Source organism: Platalea leucorodia (assembly GCF_965183815.1).
Source record: "Platalea leucorodia genome assembly, chromosome: 6".
In the NCBI taxonomy this organism is placed as follows: Eukaryota; Metazoa; Chordata; class Aves; order Pelecaniformes; family Threskiornithidae; genus Platalea; species Platalea leucorodia.
The window spans coordinates 34,349,515-34,370,737 of NC_138828.1; the positions used below are offsets into that span (position 1 = coordinate 34,349,515).

At 39.3% G+C, this 21,223-nt stretch overlaps 1 protein-coding gene across 2 annotated transcripts in view; it reads right to left on the bottom strand.

The window, feature by feature from the left end:
* Nucleotides 1–21,223, bottom strand: part of GRID2 (glutamate ionotropic receptor delta type subunit 2) — a gene marked incomplete at both ends in the record, with an annotated part of 735,869 nt that overhangs the window by 88,571 nt on the left and 626,075 nt on the right. For both annotated transcript variants that reach the window (XM_082316173.1, XM_082316172.1), the window contains 2 exons: nt 7,737–7,932; nt 18,149–18,287. In XM_082316173.1, coding sequence (XP_082172299.1) covers nt 7,737–7,932; nt 18,149–18,287 — 335 coding nt within the window. The remainder of the gene's footprint in view (nt 1–7,736; nt 7,933–18,148; nt 18,288–21,223) is intronic.

Sequence of the window (21,223 nt, forward strand, 5' to 3'; positions counted from 1 at the left end):
TCTCCACTGACAAAGGAATCCATTTTCCTCTCTGGACTGTTTTGACATGTAAAAAGATGACTACAGGGTTAGAAACAGACTAAGGTGTGAAGTACTTAGCTTTGCATTTGGTCATCAGGATGAAGGATGGGGACCCCCCCCCCAACCCATGCTCACTCCTCAAAGGGCTGTCAGCCATCCTTTCTCCAGCTGAAAACTCTGGACTCAGCTCTCTGCAGAATGCAATTCTACAGAATTCAAGCAAAATTAGTTCCTCAGGGTATATTTTGCTATTTCTTATTTTTATTGCCATTTCTAGTCAGGGAATATGATCTTATTTTGATAGGTACTGTACAAAATAAGCCACCAAGAAAAATAGGTTCCCAGCTTAGGCACTCCCAACCACTCTCTAGAGAAGGAAATTGTCTGTGATAGCTAGGAGAGAAACTTGGGCCCCTAAATTAGGCACCTAAAGTTACACATGATGGGAGTATAGTTGTAGCCATGACAGTTTAAGGATCTAAGTGAAGCAAGGTTTTAAGAGAGAATTACCTTTAAACAGAAGAAGGGATATATCTGTGGGGGGACCTCTAAATAACCACGCTTTCAGGCAAACAAACCTTCTCTGAAAACAAGCAGAAAACTTCAAGATTAGAAAACTGTCTCTGAGATTAATGCAATTATTGTAATCAATGAGACAGTTCAAGAGAAATATGTAGCTGGCACCATTGAAGCTGAAGAAAAAGAGAGATAGTAAGGACCAATTGCTCAATAAAATCTCCCCCCCCATCTTTTTATATTGCATCAGACCATTATGAACTTTAGCTCCCATGCTCATCTTTTGAAGTCAGGCTGTAGCTCTCCTTTGAGGATGAAGGCTGAAAGGTCAGACACAGCGAGGTCGTTTTCTGAGAAATACTCTTCCTCTGATAATGGTCATGTTCGTTAACTTCATTCTCGGGTATAGTAGTTCTTTGGTTTCACCCACATCGCATCTACGATGGTATATAGATGACTATAGTGTGAGTTCCTCTCTCCCCTTTTATTTGGCAGTTAAAATAAGCCAAATGAAGGGAAAGAGCATAAAGCAACAACAAAAGAGTGCTGTTCAGGTGATGGGTAGCGATTATAGTACACTGGAGATCTAGTTGTCAAGGTTTTTGTTAGTGTAATAACAAAGGAAAGTGTTAAGGAGTTTGAAGAAAAGACTACTGTCTTGAGGGAAGACTTCATACCTTACAGAAGAGTCCTTGGAGAAAGTATAAAGATACTTGCTTGAAAAAGGAGTTGCACTGGAAGCTCACACGAATGATTTCCAATTCACAAATGAGAAAGCTACAGGGAGAGTCAGAATCAACCATGAAGGGCCTTGAAACTCAAGATGATTTTTTTTACTTTTTTTTTTTTTTTCTTTTTCTCCTAGGATCATTTTCAATAGAACTAAATGCAGAAAGAGTGCTTTGTAAAGGCCAGAGAAAATAACACTGAAAAGTACTGAAGTGATGGACTGGAAGTTATATGGGTAAATCATAGACATGTTACGGAAGGTGAACTGGCAAAACTTACATAGACACAGAAGCTTAAGCAACAGAAAGTCACAGGGAAGAAAATGAAGACTACGAGGTCAGCTACTAGTTTTAGGTTGAACTAAGTTAGTGGTCAGACATTCATGAAAATACAGTAGAAAAAAACACACAAATTTTATTTCAGATAAAAGGAGCTTAGTTCAGTGTAAGAGAAGCAGAACTACAAGTTATCTCCCTGGAGTCACTAGCTGAATTTGTTTGGATATGAGAATATTCAGGGATGAGCTACAGATAGGAAAGACTATGGTCTTGGATGTAGGGCCCACAAAAATCAGAGAACACATCGGAAAATTTCTCCAAAATAACAGAGAGATAAGAGAGAGAGCAAGCAAAGACAGTCACGGAAGGTAGAATGTCATGGCACCACAGCAGGACATCAGCCAGTGACATCTGAGGCTGTCAAAGTGACTGGCAGGCATATGCAGACTGACCTTTGAACAGAAGTCATGAGCAACTTGGATGGAATTTCAGTGAGAGCAAAAAGAGGAAGGTGCATTTGGGAGCATGTAAGATGAAAGAGGAGAAGATGAACTCAGATAAAATTTTCAGGAAACTTTGGAGACAAAAGGAATACGGCAGTAGCTGGCTTGCTTACTTGTTGGATGAACACATGTCCGTGTAGATCCATTTCTTGATATGTAGGATGACTCAAATTTTGACTTACATTTTCATTTGAATAAAGCCAAACTCTGCAGAAAATAATTTTACAGGTGTTCTACTCCAGATAAAACCTTTGAAAACTCTCTAGAAAGTCAAAGTTAGATCAAACTGGTATATGCTTAGGAGCATTCATGAGGGAGAGCAAGCCTTTTGTTGAGCCTACCTTGATTTCTGAGAAAATGAGGCAGCAGGAAAACAGTTTCACATTTCATTTCTAAAACTATGCACAGAATCTTCTTCATGCTCTGCTAACTGTCACAGATCAGTTATTACACATCCAAAACACATTGACCCCCTAAGCTAATCCAGATAACTATTAGCCTTTCGATCATGCTTGAAAGTAACACCACACTGCGTTTGTAGTGTTTTCTCGTCAGGATTCTATATTTTTGCACTGTTGCAAGTTTGTTTAAGCCCTAGATATGGAAGTAAAGATACACAGGATTATAGGGGAAAAAAAATTAAAAAAATCTTTCTCCAGGTTGATTATTCTTTTGGCTCATGCAAACTGAAGCCAATTTGTGATAAGGCTATAAGAAATATGCTTTGCATTGAAACATACCCCACTTCTCCACCCCCATAAACTGATATGTTGACAAGCTATGAGACATTAAACATGCTAGTGTCAGTGGATCAGGCATTCCTCCTGTCATTATTAACAGCACTTCACTGGTAAATCTGGCTCAGGTTTTATGTTGAGACTTGCTTTCCAGGGAAAGGACGCTATATGACAAATAAGATGGAGCCGGACCACTCACAATAATACAAAGTGAGGACAGCAGGTACATTTGGTACCCCCAGGCACTTGTCAGCTCCAAGTTGTGGACTGTGCAGGAGAGGGTAATTGCATGATAGATAAATTGCACCTTCAGCTGTGGGGCCGAACATGTCTAGGTCTTAAGGGTACTCCTGAACCTTCTTACTTGTAAAGCAGCAACAGGACCATCTCACCTGCCCAAGCAGCATCACCTCTGGAGGCAGAAGGGAACCAGGGAACCAGTGTCTGAGTTGATAATCAGTTTGCTAACCAACAGCTGCATAGTGTAGCTGATCCCCTTGTAGTGAATTAAGACATAAGGGAGATTGAAGTACAGTCCCAGCATTTTTATATGCTCTTGCCTTTTTTGCTTCCTATCCCTTTCTTGGCCACTGTCAAACAGCTGAATCACAGTACAGATCCAATATCCAAAAAGTCTGTCTTGGTTATTTCTTGTTTTCACTGTCTTTATTGGCCAACTCCATGGCCAGAAATGTTCACAACGAAGATGTATGGACTTGCACATATTAACTAGATCTTTTCGTGGTGTGATCAGTGTATCTGCCACCAGAATGGCAATTCCAGTGGCTAATTTGTGAGTAAATCAGGATAATTAGTTAATTCAGGAGTTTTTTTGGCCTATCAATAGAAATCTTCATGTTGTTGCTACTGTTGAAAACAAATTAAGAATAACCATGTCCAGTTATTCACAATTTGTTCTAGCACAGAATCGCAAATCATTATTACCTCTTTCTTCCCCAGACCAATCACCTTAGCAAAGCTTTGTTATGGCCTGTTCACAGGTAGTTTAAACAATATTATTACTATCACAGTATTCTCAAGAAGGTAAAAGTGCCATCCACAGTGTCAAGGGAAAACAAAAGCAATTGCTAGCGTGTTTCCACTGGCAATACAAGTAGGATCACAAGAAAATAAAAATCTCAAGACCAAATTCCTTTTGATACTGTATGCAAGTTGAAGAGGAAATATTACAAGACCCTAAGAGGAGTTTCTTTTAATGCACCATCCAGAAGCATTATTTCACCTGACAGTCATTCACAAGTTTCCTACCGGCTAAATATTTTGCAGATAATGTTAAATAGACAGAAGTTTCAAACATATTTGGATTCTGCCTATGCAGCCTGGGAAAGGAATTTTCCACTTTGTAGTGCTGAGAAAAATGTAGATGCTGTAGGCTATGGTATCATGTTCAGAGGAACAAGGTGGGTAGGATAGGGCATTAGGCACTATTATACTCTAGGGAAGAAAGAGCAGACAGGGGCACAATGGAAGCGTTTCATTATACTTTAAATGGGAATAGTTACAAGGATAGGAAAGCCTGTGGTGCTTGTAAAGGATTAAGCAGGGTAATGTGCTTTTTAAGAAGACATAAAGATGTATGTAATGTGATATGTTTAAGCCTAAATTATTTTTCTCGGAGTCCTCAATGAATGTTTAAGCAGGCATGACATAGGCCTCTGTAAATCCTCTCCGAATAAATAACTTCCGTGAAAATAGAGATTCCTTTGACAGAATGAGATGCATATTTCATAACCTATGCAAAAAAAAGGAAAATCAATTTGAGATACACGAAACACTTATGAATAATAAAGTAAAAAAGAAGATAAAAGTGAATATTCTCCAGAATAATCCAAGCATATATAGGAATACAGCTACCTCCCCATCCATTTTGATTTGACAGAGCAGGAAGACAAAAAACTTGTCCTGGTTTCCCTACCTTCAGTTCAGATCTTCAACTGCTTTTTGTTGCCTTTTGAGAAAGGAAGAGACAATAAGTGGCAGAAAATACCTAAAGTGCCTGCGCTTTGCAGGCTGCCTCCTGTTTGAGGTATTCAAAACTCTGCTCTCTCTTCAGGGTAAATCTATCCAGCTGCTCTCTAACCAGATCTGATGGTGTATATAGCTGTTCACTATGGATGGAATAGGAGCACACACAGTGATACATATGCACCTCATTTATGAGAAGAACAGAACCAATAAATATCAAAACCTGAAAACTTACAACGGCATGGTCTTCCGATCTTATTTCTCTTGCCTGCCCTGCCCTCCTGCCAGGAAAAGCAGGTCAAAGCGGTAGATTGCCTGATGCAGAATGGGACTACGCAATCATTGTCATTTGGCTGTATTGTATTTTCACTCACACGGGTGCCATTCCCCATGAAGTCACTGGTACAGCAAGCATGCCATCCTGCTGAGCAAGTGGGATGATGCGATGAGTGAATCGGTGGTTGATCCCCCTCCCCTTTCCCCTGTTTATATATACATTAGTATTAAACTGCTACTTTCCTCAAAATAGAGTGCCAGCTCCACTGTAATCTGCATAATAAAGGCAAGACAAAACTAAAGGACTTTTAAGATATAACAAAAATGTTTGGCAAAGCCTCTTCTGCAATGGCTACTTGCAAACCCCGTTTAACCTCAGAGAGGGTGCAGCAGGGAGCGTTGTTAAAGAGCATGTCCACCACATCCATAACATCCTTCCTGCACACCTCTCTCCCATGGTGGTCCCCCCTATCACAGTCCCTTCATGGTCATTAGGCAGCCTAGTGCTTTCCCCGCACCCATTTGGAAGTATTCATTAAGTCTCAGTCCTCACTTGGCACTCCAGGAACGTGTGCCGAAGTAACGGCCTTGGAGAGCTTGGACAAACTGCTATTCAGTCATGCTTTAGTGCTGATTAATGGTAGAAACAAAATGAAGCACAGAGGGAAACCTGTTGGCTTAGCTTGTCCAGGGTTATAATCTGGTTAAGTTAATAGCTCTGATGTGGCCGGTTAAATTTGTTCAAGACCCTGAAGAACATTACAAAGTATATAAATAGGCCGAGGGGACCCATGAATTCTTTCCTCTGAAATGTTTTCATTTTTTTGAAGTTTTTTACAGAGATTATAATCTCTGCCTCTTATCAGTTACCTTTTTAAATATTAATTTTCCTTGCCTAAGACTAGCTTTTAACAGCACATTCTTCATCCAGCTTTTTTCCTGAGCAGGCCAAATGCAATCTCCCAAAAGCTCGTGTGAACAGCCATGGGCAAATAATCTTTTTATGTGTCATTTCTTCCTGTAAAGTGAAAGAAGGGGAGAAACTGCACACACGTAGGTGGATGTGTGTGTTCATTAGAATCGGGCCTGAGCCCTTTGATATTTTAAAATTGGAGGGTGGTTGGCTTACTCACATGCTGCAACTTGGTTTTTCAACACTATAATTTGCTTGTTCCTGGGAAATTAAAGAACCCAGATATTTCTGGTTTTGTAGGTTTTAAGACAGCAACTGCCATGTTTCCAGGAATGAGAAATCAAACACTGTAATCTGGAATTACCTGCCAGCATGATACACTGGTCGTTTTTTTCAGCTAAAAGCCATTAGTCAACACTGCTGTGTTTGACGTGCTCTGGTTTTTGATTCTTCTGAAACTTTTAGTATAACTTGGGAAGGCAAACCAGAAGGAGGGCAGGTGTTTTGTATACAAAAGGCAAAACTCAACTTTATCAGCCCCTTACAAATGGAGCTAAAATATGTTTTTTCAAAAAAAGCAATTTCCTCTAGCCAATAAATTTTCAGACTTTTTTTCCTTGCTTTTTCAGGTTATGACTTTTTCTAAAGGGGTTTCAAAAGTGCAGTTCCCCAGGGCCTCTCTTGCCTCTTCTTTCATGCTGTTTAGTCCTTCAGAGGAGAAAATATGATCTCAATTATACAGAGGGTGGATTAGTGATTTTTAAAACTCGAAAGAATCTTTGTTATTTTGTGGTTCTTTTATTATCAAGAGATCAACAGTGATTTCAGCATTCTTTTTTACCATACTCTCTTACATGTTTGTATCCAGTGTGAAAACACCCAGAAATGACAGGTTTTCCCGGCAAATGGATTTTGGTGGAGACAAAAGGCAGAGTTTGTCCGTATTTTTAGAAGTGTCTAAACCAGGCTTAAAACAAGTGAACACACAACTTCATGGATATTGGCTCTAATTAGTAGTCACATTTTGAAGTTTAAAATAAAAGCTATAAAATATGATATTTCTCAGATTTGATTTAAAACTCTGAATATGAAGTTGCAATGGTAGGGATAAAGTTTGTTTACAGTCACTCATTAAGCCATATTCACTCTCATACTGAACCCTTTCATGTACTACTTATAAAGGCTGTAGCTGTCAACCAAAAACATGGGAGGGAACTATTGCATTCACAAATGTAGCTACAAAAATTGAATCCTGCTCTCAAAGTATTTTCCCACTGCTAAACTCACTACAGAAGGCTGTGAGACTTATTTAAAGTCAGATCATCTTTTTCTGCCTGTCTCTCAAAACATACATGATTCAGAGCTACAACTGAAAGCCAAGGATTTCAGTGTCAGGAGTGTAGAAAAATAAGTTAATCAATGTCTTGTATTCAAAGTGCTTTAAGTTTTGTACAGTACATTGACATGTCTTCTGGGGTTATAAGTCCAGTGATCCTATTCCCATTTTACATCCTGACAAATGCATTCATCTCATACCTATAAATCCTTTTCAGAGCAAACACCCCAGGTACTTACATTTTAAAATGTGGCTGAAAACAAGCTACATAGCTGAGAAGTCCCAATCCTCCATGCTGATGCAATGGGCTTGCAGAAATTGGTACCAGGCATGATCATTACCTGGGTACAAATGCTTCCCGTATAGTTAAAAGCAACAACTAAGCAAATGTGATGTTACACCAGAGCACCTTCAATGGGAAGCAAGAAGTCATACCAGTACCTTTTGAATGCCTGCGGTTGACTCCATGACGTTGTTCTCTGAGCCGTTACTTCTGTTAATCATCCGCCACATTTGGGAATACATGCTGTCCCTCTCAAAAGGATTCATCCCTTTCACTCGGACGTGCTCATAGACTGCGGAGTCCAAGACGGTGCCGTAAGGAATATCCGTCTGCTTTGAGAGATCCTGGAGAGACCTTAATGGTTGGTGAAGAAAAGAGACACAGGAGACTTGAAGCCACATTTTCGAGAGGAAGGAGCTGCAGGCAAGCAAAGGGCAACACACAGGAAGACGGCTGTCAAGCCAGTTTCTTTTGTTGTTTGATTTTTTCTTTTTTTCTTAAAAGACAAAGTGAGACTGAAAAATTGTTTTTATGTTTTAAAACACAAGGAGGAATACGAAGTGAAAGGAAGGGATGGAAAAAATGAAAATGGATGAAAAGAGAACAGAAGGAGTAAGAGGATCCTGTCAAATGCTGAGAGCTCCTTTGAGCAGAGGCAAAGGGGAGAAGGGAGTATTGCAGTCCCTCCAGCCATATGCAGCAAGTTCAACAGAAGTAACTGCCTACGACAGTACGGTGCCACTACACACATCCCACTGCTGGGGAGCAGGAGTGTCAGCACCAGGACTCACTGAGTCTAGCCAAAAGCACCTGGGCTGAGTACTTTTATGTGCTACTGGGTTACAGAGTGAAGAGCAGCTTTTTAGTGCTATTCCTGCGCTGAACTATGCACCCATCACACAAAGCAGGTCCCATCCTACGTTATTTTCAGCAATAGGAAGATTTCTGTTGTGGTTTCATGAACTGTCTTTTCATCACGGTCCATGTCGTTTAGTCCAATAAACGTACTCTATTTTACATATTATCTAGTCTTATCTGTTCCCTATAAGCAAGAAAAATTAACCAGTTTAGAAGTTCCTAAGCATCCCAAATATGTCTTTGTCAACCCTGCTTTGGACTTAAAAAGGTATATTAGAACCCTTTAAAGTCTCCTTACCTCTTAGCCTTTATTTTCCTGTCCTATAGAATTGCTTTCCTGTACCTTTGTTTCTTTAAGGGTGTTCATTAAAGTTTCAAAATAACTACTGCAATATGTCTAGTGCCTAAAACCAATTACAGCTTTCCTGGCACAAATTAACTTTGTATAAACTGCACAAATCTAGCAGATGACATCTAAGGACAAATCAAGGGTCTGAGTACTGTCTTAAAGTAGGCAACAGCAAATTGTAAAAGCTCATTGCAGCCACAGAAAATGCAAACACAAAAGTAAGAAACTCATCGAATTCCAAGTTGTGCTTCTGTAATGTGTAAATAAGGAGGGAAGTGAAAATGGCCCTGCAGGGGGGGAAAAAAAAGAATTCTTAGGTGTTCCAGGGATGGCACTGAAGAAAACAGTAATCGGATCTCAAAGGATATGTATGCCTCTGAACACAACAGAAAGCAGGAAAAGGAGAAATCAATAGAGCTTAATGGCAAGGGTTTAGAGGTTAGTTGAGTCAAAAAGAAATCCTTTGAAATTCAGACATATGGGCTTAGAAAAACATTGAACAAGAGCTAAATTCTAAGCAGATAATATATAGAAAGTAGAAGGAAGGGATAAATTTAATTTTGAAGAGTAAATAACTAATGGTATTAAAAACCCCACAATCCTCTCCTCTTTCTCCAACAAGATGGCATTCCTCTTCAAGAACATAAGCAGCAGGGAACCTGCAAAGAATCAGTACACATATGGGATCATCAAAGGTGAGCTGCTAGATGAAGCTTTTCCTGAAATCAAGTATATTGGTCTTCTATGAGAAGACTAACTGACACATGCCCTTTTCTAGGAAGAAAAATGTGACATTCTAGTAGACTAAGGTATCAGGAGAATAAATACTGTGGCTAATTTGTATTTGAAAAGTAAAAAAAAAAAAAAAAAAAATTATCGAGTCCAGATAAACACCCATGAGTTCTGAAAGACTAAACATGAAACGTCTGAGCTGTTCGCAAAAATGTGAAACCTCATTACAGCCAGTGTGTGAAAGGGAAACAGTAAATATTTTTAAAAGGCTCTAGTGGTAATCCAGGGAATTATGAAAGTAAAAAACTGAAATGTTTTACTTAGGTTTAATAAATAAACTGAAATAAGGATTGATACAATTTTAAAGATCAGTGCTGAATATTAGACGTAGCCAGCAGGGAAAGCAATTCAATCATCTATTACACTTTGAAATTACTAAAAAACCCCAAGACTTTCAAAAGACCTTCACCTCATCAAACAATATACAGAAGGTGGAAGTATGGACAGGGTACAAAGGAGTAATTTAGAAACATTTCCTGACAATTCTGGATTGCATTAGGAAAGCCAACACTCAGCTAGAGTGGATGCTTTCGAGGGACCTCAAGGGTAACAAGAACAGCTTTTGCAGAACTAAAGAGCTGAACAAGGAAAGTGTAGACCTGTTGAGGGGGACGGCAGACACAGCTAAGGCTGAGGTGCTCAGTGCCTTCTTTGCCTCACTCTTCCCCAACAAGGTCTCCCAGGTCTCTGTGACTAGAGGCAGGGTTCAAGGAGGCAATGAACAACCAGCAGTAGGTGGTCAGGTAAATCCCAACCAGAAAGGCAAGGATTGATTGAGAGCACTGGACCCATAGAATTCCATGGGACCTGGCAAGCTTCATCAAAGTGTGCTGAGAGAGCTGGCCAATGTCCTTGCAAGGCTGCTTGCTTTAATTTTTGAAAGACGAAGGAGATTGCAGGGGATCCCTTACCACTGGAGAAAGGAAATGTCCAGACTATATTCAAAAAAGATGATTCATGGAATTAAGGCTGGCCATCCAACATCATGGAGTGAGTCCTCTCAGAGCACATTTCTGAGCACATGAAGGAGAAAAAGGTGACTGGGAACAGTCAACATCCATTTACTAAATGTAAGTCATGCCTGACCAATCTGGTTGCCTTCTACAGTAAAATGACTTGGTTTGTGGACAAGACCAGAGAAACAGATGTAGTTTACCTTTCAATACTGTCTCCCACAATATTCTTGTATCCAAATAGGTCATTAGCTCTGGCTGGGTGGGAAACCAGATGGACAAACTCCTGGTTGGATAACCAGGCTCACAGGGTAGCTCACCTGGAGGCTGGTAACAGGTACCACAGAGGTCTAACCTGGGACATGTCTTTACCAATAACCTGCAGGAGGTAAGCATGCACCCTCTTGTCAAGTTTGCAGATGACATGACATTGGGGGACCAGCTGATTGCTCAAGGACAGGCTGCCATTCAGGTGGACCTAGAAAGGCTGGAGGAATGGGCCGAAAGTAGTGGTGTGAAATTCTGCAAGGACAAATTCAAAGTCCTGCACCTGGGGAGGGATAACCCCCTGCAACAACCCAGGCTGGGGTGCAGCTCTGCGGAAAGGCGCTCTGGTAGACAGAGGTGGACCTTGGTGAGACTTTCTCCCTGTTTCACCATTAGGCAAAGTGTTGTGTATTACTGTTGCATTGACAGTCTATCTGTCAAAAGCATCTCCGATGAAAGGCACTAGATAAATGCAAGATACTATATTCACCCATTCTGTGTTACTGCTGCTGCTGCTGTCAATACACTTCTGTATCTCCTGGCAGTGCTCTGAAGTACAACAAACTGTCACAGGATGCATATTGTAATGTCCTGTAATTGCTGTGTTATTTGTCATACATATTGCTAGAAAAGTATACAAAAAGTATTTACCGAGTCTCCAATTTCTAGTGACAACACCTAGCAAAATTGCAATCATTACTTTACAAGACTCTGTATAGCCATATAATTTCTCATATAACAAGCAACAAAGCATTTTTCTGAAATATTATTGCTAACTAGTATATAAATGATATGTGTAACCGCTGCCACAAAACAGTAGTTAGAAACAGCACAAAAGAAAAACAGCTCCTCTGTATATCTCGTGGCTATAAAAACAAGCTTGCTATTTTCAGAAAGGCAAACTAACACAAGACATGAGCTGTTAGTCCGGAAGTGTACTACAATCAGGTATGGCAAGCGTATTACAAACAGTCTGAGAAGCAAGCAAGAGTGCCATCACACACAAAGGCATCACCAGCAGTGAAATAACAAGGAGGAGAATTATGTCGATGCCTTCAGGAAGGCATGTTGTAGCTGCCAAGCCTGGCATTAACTACAGTCTGCAGTTCTTTACTGTTTGGTGTGCTATCCTAAAACACAGGATGCCTCTCAGCTGCCATGCTCTACATCTTTGCACAGTTGTAGGTGCTGCTCTATGCTGAGAAAATGATGGCGAGAGGACAAGCACAAGACAAGTATGAAAGTAAACTCTAGGGATGCACTAAATGCTGTTTTCAGTGGTAAACCCCAGGCTTTGGTTCACCTGACCCTATGCTGAGGAGTGAGAAAGAAGTTTTGCAAGCCTCTGAGGTATGTATGCTTCTGCGTAGGCAAGCTGCAAAAATGGAAAAGACCTATCACATCAGTGACTTCATCCCCTCACACAAACATGTCAAATGGGATCATAATATATATGACCTCCTTCAGAAACTATTTTTTATAAGCTGCAACTCTGCAGACTACTGGAATGACATTCACAACCTCGCAGCCAAGGTACAGCAAAACAAAGAGAAACGACAAACGTTGACAGAACTAATAAAATTATTAAACCAGTGAGGTTCCTTTCCAGAAGAAAGAATTTTTATAACTACTTTGCCTCCAGCCTGGCTTGTAGGTTACACATTGTTCAATGTACCTTTATTCCTGGATTAAACAACTCATTCTCTGCTCAGACAAATACATTTAGTGGAGACATAAATCCCCAGCCTCACTATGTCACCCAGTCTCACCACACAGCTGCCACACCAGATCTCAAAATAAGGAAAAAGTATTTGTCAAACTGATTAATTCCTATGGAGTATCCTTTGATGCCCAAATTCTAATACCATTATCCACACTGGATGGGAATTTAATTTTGCAGTAGTTTTACTGATCTCAGTTGAAATACCTGCAAAGCAAAGCACACACCTAACATGAGTAAGGGAATTATAATTCCACATTTTAAAACATTTATCTCTTTGAATTTCTAATTTTGAAGCAATAAGGTAGTGAATGCTAAAAGTGTCTAAAAATAAAAAAGCAGATATAGTTGAAAAAATTCTTATAAAATAAAATAACTTTAACTGAGCTTTCATATAGAAAAATTCTACTTATAGGGAAGCAACCATGCAGTCAGGTCACAGTTCAGCTTATTTTTGGTTATCGCTCATGAAGCATTGTGGGGAAAAATGTTACGTGTGGTCTTTATGGTAAGTTTTTTTCTCATTGCACTTACTGGTATAATACCAATATTATCCCATACAAATTAACTACAATATAGGGCTATTCTGAGGATGAATTGAGTCATTTGAGGATGAATTATTAACAGCTACATGTATTTTTCAGCACTTGCTGATTTTGTTTAGTATTCTGCACCTTAATCAGGCAGCAGTTGTCAGGTCACTTTCATTTTCTGGCTTAGTACAAATTAATTACTTTGTAATTTAAAAAATTATCTTTGCTTTCAACTTGAAGAAAAAAATCATATTAGGATTTGCATATGTTTCTTTCCCCAAAGCATACCCTCTTCTATAAATTCAAATCCTAGACTTAGAATTGGTGACATGTTGTTCATAAATGTCAGCCAAAAGTGTTTAAAAAGTACACAGGAAATGCAGAAAAACAAAGATCAGCTCCATAAAGGAATAACCAAATTCCTTTTTTAGGTGATTAAATACCACTGAGGTCAGAGGCTTGGGCATCAAAGTATCTTTGTAGATCTGGGTTATAGATTGATTTAGGCTAGCCGTGTTGTTAGACTTGACTGTAGCACAGAACTGTCTGCAAGAAGTAGTCACTAAATTTTGGGAGAAAATAACTGATGTCATGGCTTACACTGAAGTCTTTATTTATGACTAATTCAGATAAATACTATTTATTTCCAATACTATTTTTTTTCTTTTTTCTAGGACATTAAGGATTAATTCACAGGCAGGGTTAGGGAACAGGGCACAGTAAGCCAAGAGATTTGAATGTTGGCAGTAACAGCTGTGTCAGAAACTAGTAATACTGCTTGCTAGCTAGTTTGTAGTTCTGGGTGAACCACATTAAAGGAAAGGTTAAAAAACGTTCTCTTTTTCAGCGTAAGGAAAAACGCTGAATTATCTGTATTATCTACTCCAACTACTGTATTCTTGTGTAACCCCCCCTTGCAGAAAACTTGTAGGCAGTTGTATTGAGCTGTTAAAAGCCTTGGGGACATCTTAGCTTCAAGTGAATCATGGTTTAGGAAAAATGTTGTGAAAAGAATGACTAGGCAAAACAGGGATGACAAAAGACAACCTTTACTGCTATGCCTCCATTATTTGGAGGCAGAGGTCTCACCTATCAAATAGGACATACTACTTACAACATGGAGAACGTAATGTGAAGTTCTTATTTTAAGAAGGCAGAAAATTCAGACTCTCCCCCATAACACATACAATCTAAAGTCTTAAGCTTTCACGCTTTTAGAAGTGGATTTGATTTAAACTTGAAAGGACCTAGCACCGGTCTTTCATATGACAAATCCTTTGACTTCCTCTCTGCCCACCTCACCCCCTCAACTTTCCTGCAAAATTTCAGTGCCCGTGAGCAGGTGGTGACACCCTCCCTTTACCCAGGAAAACAGTGAAGTGCAGCAATCTGAGTAAAATCAGTCTCTGGCAATGGACTCTAATTCTGTCCTAAAGGAATCATAAAACACAGCAATGGCAATACTGGCTCAGTGAGGAAATTCACAGCATCAGCACCTACGAGAAATAGCTCGAGACCTCCAAATTTATTTGGCATTTACCAAGAAAAGCCACTCTTAATTGTTATTCATTCATGTTGCATTTGAGACAGTGATCTAAAGATTTAAGGAACATAGAAATTACGCTTTGTTTTGCTTCCACAATGTTTTGGCATTGGAAATGCTGACTGTCTTGATTTAAATGCCATCTGCAATGTGGGTCAAGTGTAAACAAAAGATGCATCTAGGAACTACTTTATGACTTGCAGGCCTCTACTCCTGATACTGTCAGAAGATGAAAAGCTGAGCTCCCAAAGGTATTAAGAGTAGCCCTTTGCTTGGAAAAGGAGATTAATGCCCACTCTTATTCTTCTTGTTCCTCTAAGTTCATTTAAAAATTCTAACAATTTGATCCAGATTTATCAGTGAAGCAGAGAACGAATGCCATCAACTTCAAGTAAGGTTATACAGCAAAGTTCTACTTTGAGACTCTCTAGGGAAAGGGAACATTTCACTAGTCCTCTCTAGTGCATTGCCTAACAAAATTTTCTATGCTTTTCTTCTCAAAATAAGCTTCTGGATACCATGAGGCACTGACTGGGAAGAGTGGCCCAACCTTCACACCAGCTGAGAACAAGAAGCTGCAGGAGCTCTGAACACAAACTGGCTACACATCTAAAAGCTGAAATGCAGTAACTACCAAAACGTTTCATGGAAATGAAATGTGCTGTGGGCTGCTTGAATCCTCCTGTCTTTCGTAAAAGCTACCACAAGGACAGTACCTTCAACAATACACTGTAATATCTGATGCTAGCTGGAAATCTGAAATGAAAACCTATTGACTGCTTGTTACATCTGTGCAAACCCACAGACTTCAATTTCTTTCATTTTTCTGACTTCTCTGAAGCTGGCTGGATAGCACTACAAGCAGAATCTGGTTTATTTTCTTTAAATACTTAAACTCATTTCCATTCTGGCCTTCAAAGCTCCCCAAGGTACAATTTGATCTGTTACAAAAAAAAAAAAAAAAAGAGCATCAGCTTTTTTCTTTATTGCTTATTCATGTTTCCCACTTCGCAGTAATTTAGCATGGTAAACAAACAGCCTCTCTCTTATGTGCTGGTTTGAGTTCCAATTTCGGCAGTTTTGTAAACTAAAGTTTTACACTCCCACCATAGTTAGGATAACTTCATTCCCTAATGGATACTTAACACTTCTAATTACTCTATTTTTGAGCTGCAAGCGCTGTTGAAAAATGTCTCCATTCTTTCATTCCAGGAGCTTTCCAGCTGCAACGTTTTCTACTGAATAAAACATTTTCAGTGACTTTGCCCATAAATAATACAGCACAAAGACCAATGTAGTCCCAACTGTACATAATAACCTCAGAATTCCACTGAGGGTTTTCTAGTGACATCATAATAAACTGCAAGAAAAAGGCTGAAGAAGTATTAAATTATAGTTTGGGTATATTTTATTCTTTTTTACACATGATAAGAAAACTCAAGACATTTGTCACAGTAATATGAACATTTTTCTGGACTACTTCAAAACTAGAAGGGACATAATTTCAAAGCAGGATGCAGAGGCTTATTTCATAGTTATAAGGACCAACTGAATGACTGAATATATCATTATTATTTATTTTGCATGTACAAATTCCTATGTTGTTTCTTCATGCTCCCTAGTCAAATGGAAAGCTTTTTAAACTTAAAAAAAAAGTAAATCAGCCTCCCTCAAAACCTTAAGATCAATGTCAACAAACATTGACACAGAATATCATTTTACTCCCCTATAAATTGTGAAGGTATTATAATCGGGACTACCGAGTCAAACATTTGGGTTGTGTCAAAATACCCCTGCAGCACTCTATGATCTCAAAGTCTGTTATTCAGATCTCAAAAGAAAACGATAACCTGGTTTAACTAGTAATACAACTGTGACAGCAGAATGATTTGCTCAGGTGATTTTAGTCTGTTTTACATGTCTCTGTCTTGGAGCACTTACCCCTCTAATAGATGAAAGTGTTGAGGTTGTTAGCCCGGAAAGGAAGGATAACAAACATAGACACTTCTTTTCCAATTGGGAATGAGTAAGGACTGGTAATGCTCCTAATGAGGAGAGTCAGGAGATAACCATGCACTCAAAGTGAGGGGCTGCTTCTGCTCTTGGATCCAAGCTTCGGCTTCCAACTGCAAATAAAACTTGGCTGCTATTGCAGATGTTTACTTGTCCATGCGCTATTAAAGCCTGGATTGGTTTTAGTATGTAGAAAATCCTCACCTAGGGGATAAATGTCTTAGTGAGACTGCAGTGATTGGCTGGCATGCAGTGGCACTTGAACCTACCCTGTGAATTCACAGGAGGCCAAGGTTCCGCCTGCCCAGTCTACACTAGTGGCTCACTGTCTCAGGGGGCATTTCAAAGAGATTTGGAAAGCAGCTGAACCAGAGGCAGCAAGACCTTAGGTGATGATACACAGAAGACAGGGACTTGAATCAACAACTGGAGAGGGAAAACTGAATTTTCCCCAAGGTCAGCATTGAGCCTGACTTGAAGGTTGGGTTCTTACATTTCTGGAGGAAGAAATACAGCAGAATGTGCCTCTCTTCTTTAAAGTCACTCTATCATTTTTGCAAAGAAGGATTTATGGGAAAGGCTAACTTTGTCACTCTCACATATTTTTATGGACTTGTAACCTCAAGATTAAAAACCTGCTATGGAAAAATGGCCAGCTGCCCCTTGGAGTGCTTGGCTAGCTAATGCTTCACTGCATGTTCTAGTCTCTGCTTTGATCCAAGAGGAAGGAATTGGGGGTAGGGGAGGTCACTGGAGCAGTGGGAGCGAGGATAACTCAGCATGCACCTTGCTGAAGGAGAGGAGACAGGAGAACAGAAGGGCAGAGCGAGAGGGTAGGAGACCCAAAAGGTTCCTGTGGTATGGAGAGATGACATGATCTAGAAAAAAGAATTGGAAGGTGTGACAGAAAAACAGTTCACCATAAAAGGAACAGGAGAAGACAAGGACATTCATGTTAGGGAGACATGAAGCAAAAGAACCAATAGACAGAAAAAAGAGAACAATGTGATCTGCTAGTGTAGTAAGAGAGCACCTGGGAGCAGAAGGAGCAAAGGTGACTAGTAAGTGAATTTGTATTGTTTGTTGCTATTAACACATCTTCGCCTTGGCAAGAAAAGGTGAATTCAGCTTTGAGCTCCGCATATATTGAAGAAGCACTGGGCTCCTCCTGACCAAAGTGTTAGAGCACAAGTACTGTGGGATGCATTTGAATGGAAAGCATTGCCTGAAAACACACAGTAACAATTTATACTTTGCCATTTCAAATACAATTTATACTTTGCCATTTCAAAATGTGTGCATACATATGTATGTATATGTGCCACAGAAGAGTATCTACCAGAGGCCAACAAGTCTGATCCTAAAGACAAAGTGTCTCCAGGGAGACTGGAAGTCTATGGTATATCGTCATTTTTTTAGCTTCCAAACTACTTCTCAGTATGATAAAAATTTCTCTTTTTTCTTACATTTAAGTAGAACATTCATACCCCTCTATATGTATGTTCACCCTCCTTTCCCTCAATTCATTCTTTATCAACTTACTGGATGGAGTTCTCAATGCGTGTGATGGTGAGGAAAGCTGCTAGGTTTGCCGTGTAGGAGGAGATGACAATCAAAGCAAAAAGCCACCAAGCCCCCATCATCAGTCGGGTTGCCAGGGTTGTGTATGGAACCTCTCCTCCTGTGGGGAAAAAGGAAAAGCAAGAATTTTCATTTGGCAGAAGGAAACCCAGATCCTTATTGCTCATGCATTGCTCGGGAGAACTAGGCCCCAAGGTCAGCAGGGTTCTACTAAAGCAGGTTGATATAGTAAACTGAGCAGGACTTGGAGCCACACTTTCTATGCAACGAAAAGTACCAAAGGAAGCCCACACTGTTGGCCGTCGTGACTGTATTTAATCTCTTTTGCTATTGTGCCTTTAATTGTAATTCATCTGCCGGTCCTGTCCAGTAATGGAAATAGACTTCAAGATCTCAGAACAAAAAGAGCAAAAGTAAGTTCTTATAATGTCCTTTCCTTAGAGATCTTATCTACAAATGATAATTAAGTTTTTCTTGCATTCTTGAGAACATAAGATTAAAAAAACCTCATCAAAACACAATTTTTTTCACAGTTCTGTAGGCAGGCAGATGCTCGTGAGAGCCATATGTGTGTACAACTTGCTGCAAGTGAACTTCGATGTGCAAAAAAAAAAAAATCACATGTACTGAAGAAGAATGCAAAATTGTTTTGTATTCCTATAGTTGCCTTCCTTTAAAATTCAACTGCCATGTAAACAAAACATTAGCAGCAACTAAACCTTCGAGGATCTGAGCTGCATACCACTGCATGTGAGAACAGAGCCCAGTTTAGCAAGCCATGAAAAGCATTATTTTTTATTCAAATAGCTGCCCTCAAAACACACTAGTTTGGAGTCTTTGAAAGAACTCTTCCACTTAAAAACATTTGAACCACAGATTTTTAGATGAAGGAAAATTCACTGTTTTAAAAATACTCATTTTGTCTGCAGTATAAGTTTTGTCACAGCTACAAGTAACAAGGGAGGACAGGTAAATGCAGCAACCACCCAGAGTCAACAGCTCAAGATGTTCACCCGTTTCCTCTCCCCCCCATACTCAGCAATTTGAAAAGTTGTCGTTATTTTTGAGGTAGCTTTCTCAGATGCAAAATCTTATGATGGTACAATAGCTGGGATTTTCAAAAGGAAAAGCAGTTTGTTACAGATTCAGTCACCTGTAAGCATTTTGTGCTGGATCTTCGCTTACGCAAATACTCCTTCACGTTTCCCCAGCAAGTAAGTTTAATAGGAATACAAATTACAATTATTTTAAGTACAAATAATTTTCAATTACGTACACAAACTAGATATTTAATCAATGCTTGAATATGAAGGATTACCTTACTGTTTTGTTCAAAATTTGTCCTACCTATACAAAGTATTTGGAACTCTGCATCACCATAGAATAAACAAATTTGAAGTTTTTTTCCTACTTCAGTGATGTGGAGTTGTACCTTATGTGAAATAATAACTGACTTAATTCATTTGTATTTTTGGTATATAAGTATTGAAATCCTTTACCTTTTAAGAATTCCAGTATTGAAAGACAAAATCTATATTAGACCTGCACAGTCGGAAATAAATTTCCTTTTATTTCCAAGATGCCATGTAATTATCTGAAATAAGAATCTACCAACCAGACTGGGAGATATTATTTCAATATAAGGACTTTCGAAGATGAACATTAACTTCAACATCTGAAGATTTGGTTTTCTCTCCCACATAAACTTTAAATGATTTTTAATAGAATATTTCTACTTTACAAGTTTTTACAATGTCCTTGGAATATTTGATTTTAAAATTATTTTTAATAAAATGAAAAGAGCAGACCACTATATCAATTTATCAGAACAGGCTGTTTGTCCTTTTAACTTTCAGGTGCCAATCCCTGCAGATAATCTTCGTGTTGAATTGAAATGGGTAGAAGCCAATGATCTCCTGGACATCCTTGCATTTTCATTTTTCAGCTTAATGAGTAAAACTTTAACTTCTCACACTTTTGTATTGAAATGAAATGTCAGAAAAGAGAGGACCACTGAAAGTCACACACCTGCCTTCTAGTTTTCAAGAGAGGATTCTGTGCAACAAGTGACCATGAAAGCCATCATAGACCCCTCAGCCACAGCATTCCCCTACTGTTCACATGGTGCAGTTTTCCCATACGTTGGTAAGGTTGTCCCCACTATTCACTGTTACTTTTGTTTTTTAACGCCCATGTTAACAATAGACTTTAAAAAACCGTGAGTGCTGGTCATCTCAAGTGCTTTTAGTTCACCCAGGTGCTTGTGAAGTCTCGTTCCTAATTCACAGTTGTACCTTGTATATCAGCAGTCAATAAATGAAGCTTGAGGACAAAGCTTGCATCCAAGTACGCGTTCAAGAAACACATATCAGAACAATTTATCACTCCTACCCCTACTCTAAAATCTTTGCACTGACGCTTCTTAAACCACCATTTCTAAAGCAGGACTGACACTACATAGGTACATGATTTTTAAGCAGTACAGGCAGGGTACACCACCTCTCCCAGTGAAAGAAACAAACAAACAAAAATCAAAGGTCTTTTACTGCCATGGTATCATTTCTTTGGCATCTATTAGGAGACTTAATGTGATACAGTCTTGTTCTATTGTACTGTTTGCTAAAACACTTCCCGCACCATGACAGCTCACCTTAAGAAACCTCTTCGCTCCCTTCCCCTAATTTTGTTTCTAGGGATAAAACCTTCTAGAGTTTTCTTTCAGTCCAAATTTACATGTTTTCTCAGTGCAGAAGAACACCAAATAATTCAGGAGAGCATCAATCATTGTTTTTCTATTAACATTACCATGAAAGAGGGCGACAGACCTAAGAGTCGCTGTTTTTGACTGTAAATTAGTATGCAGAAGAGACATGCATGTAGACCTCCCAGGGGTCTGCTTCCCAATATCTAGTACGAGTTTCAGGTGCATGGACATCTTTATGGACGACAGCTTATTCTAGTTACAATAGGCTATGCACAGGACACAATGCAAGGGAGGAGGGAACCAAGAAGATAAAACAAGTCTTTCCCTTCTGT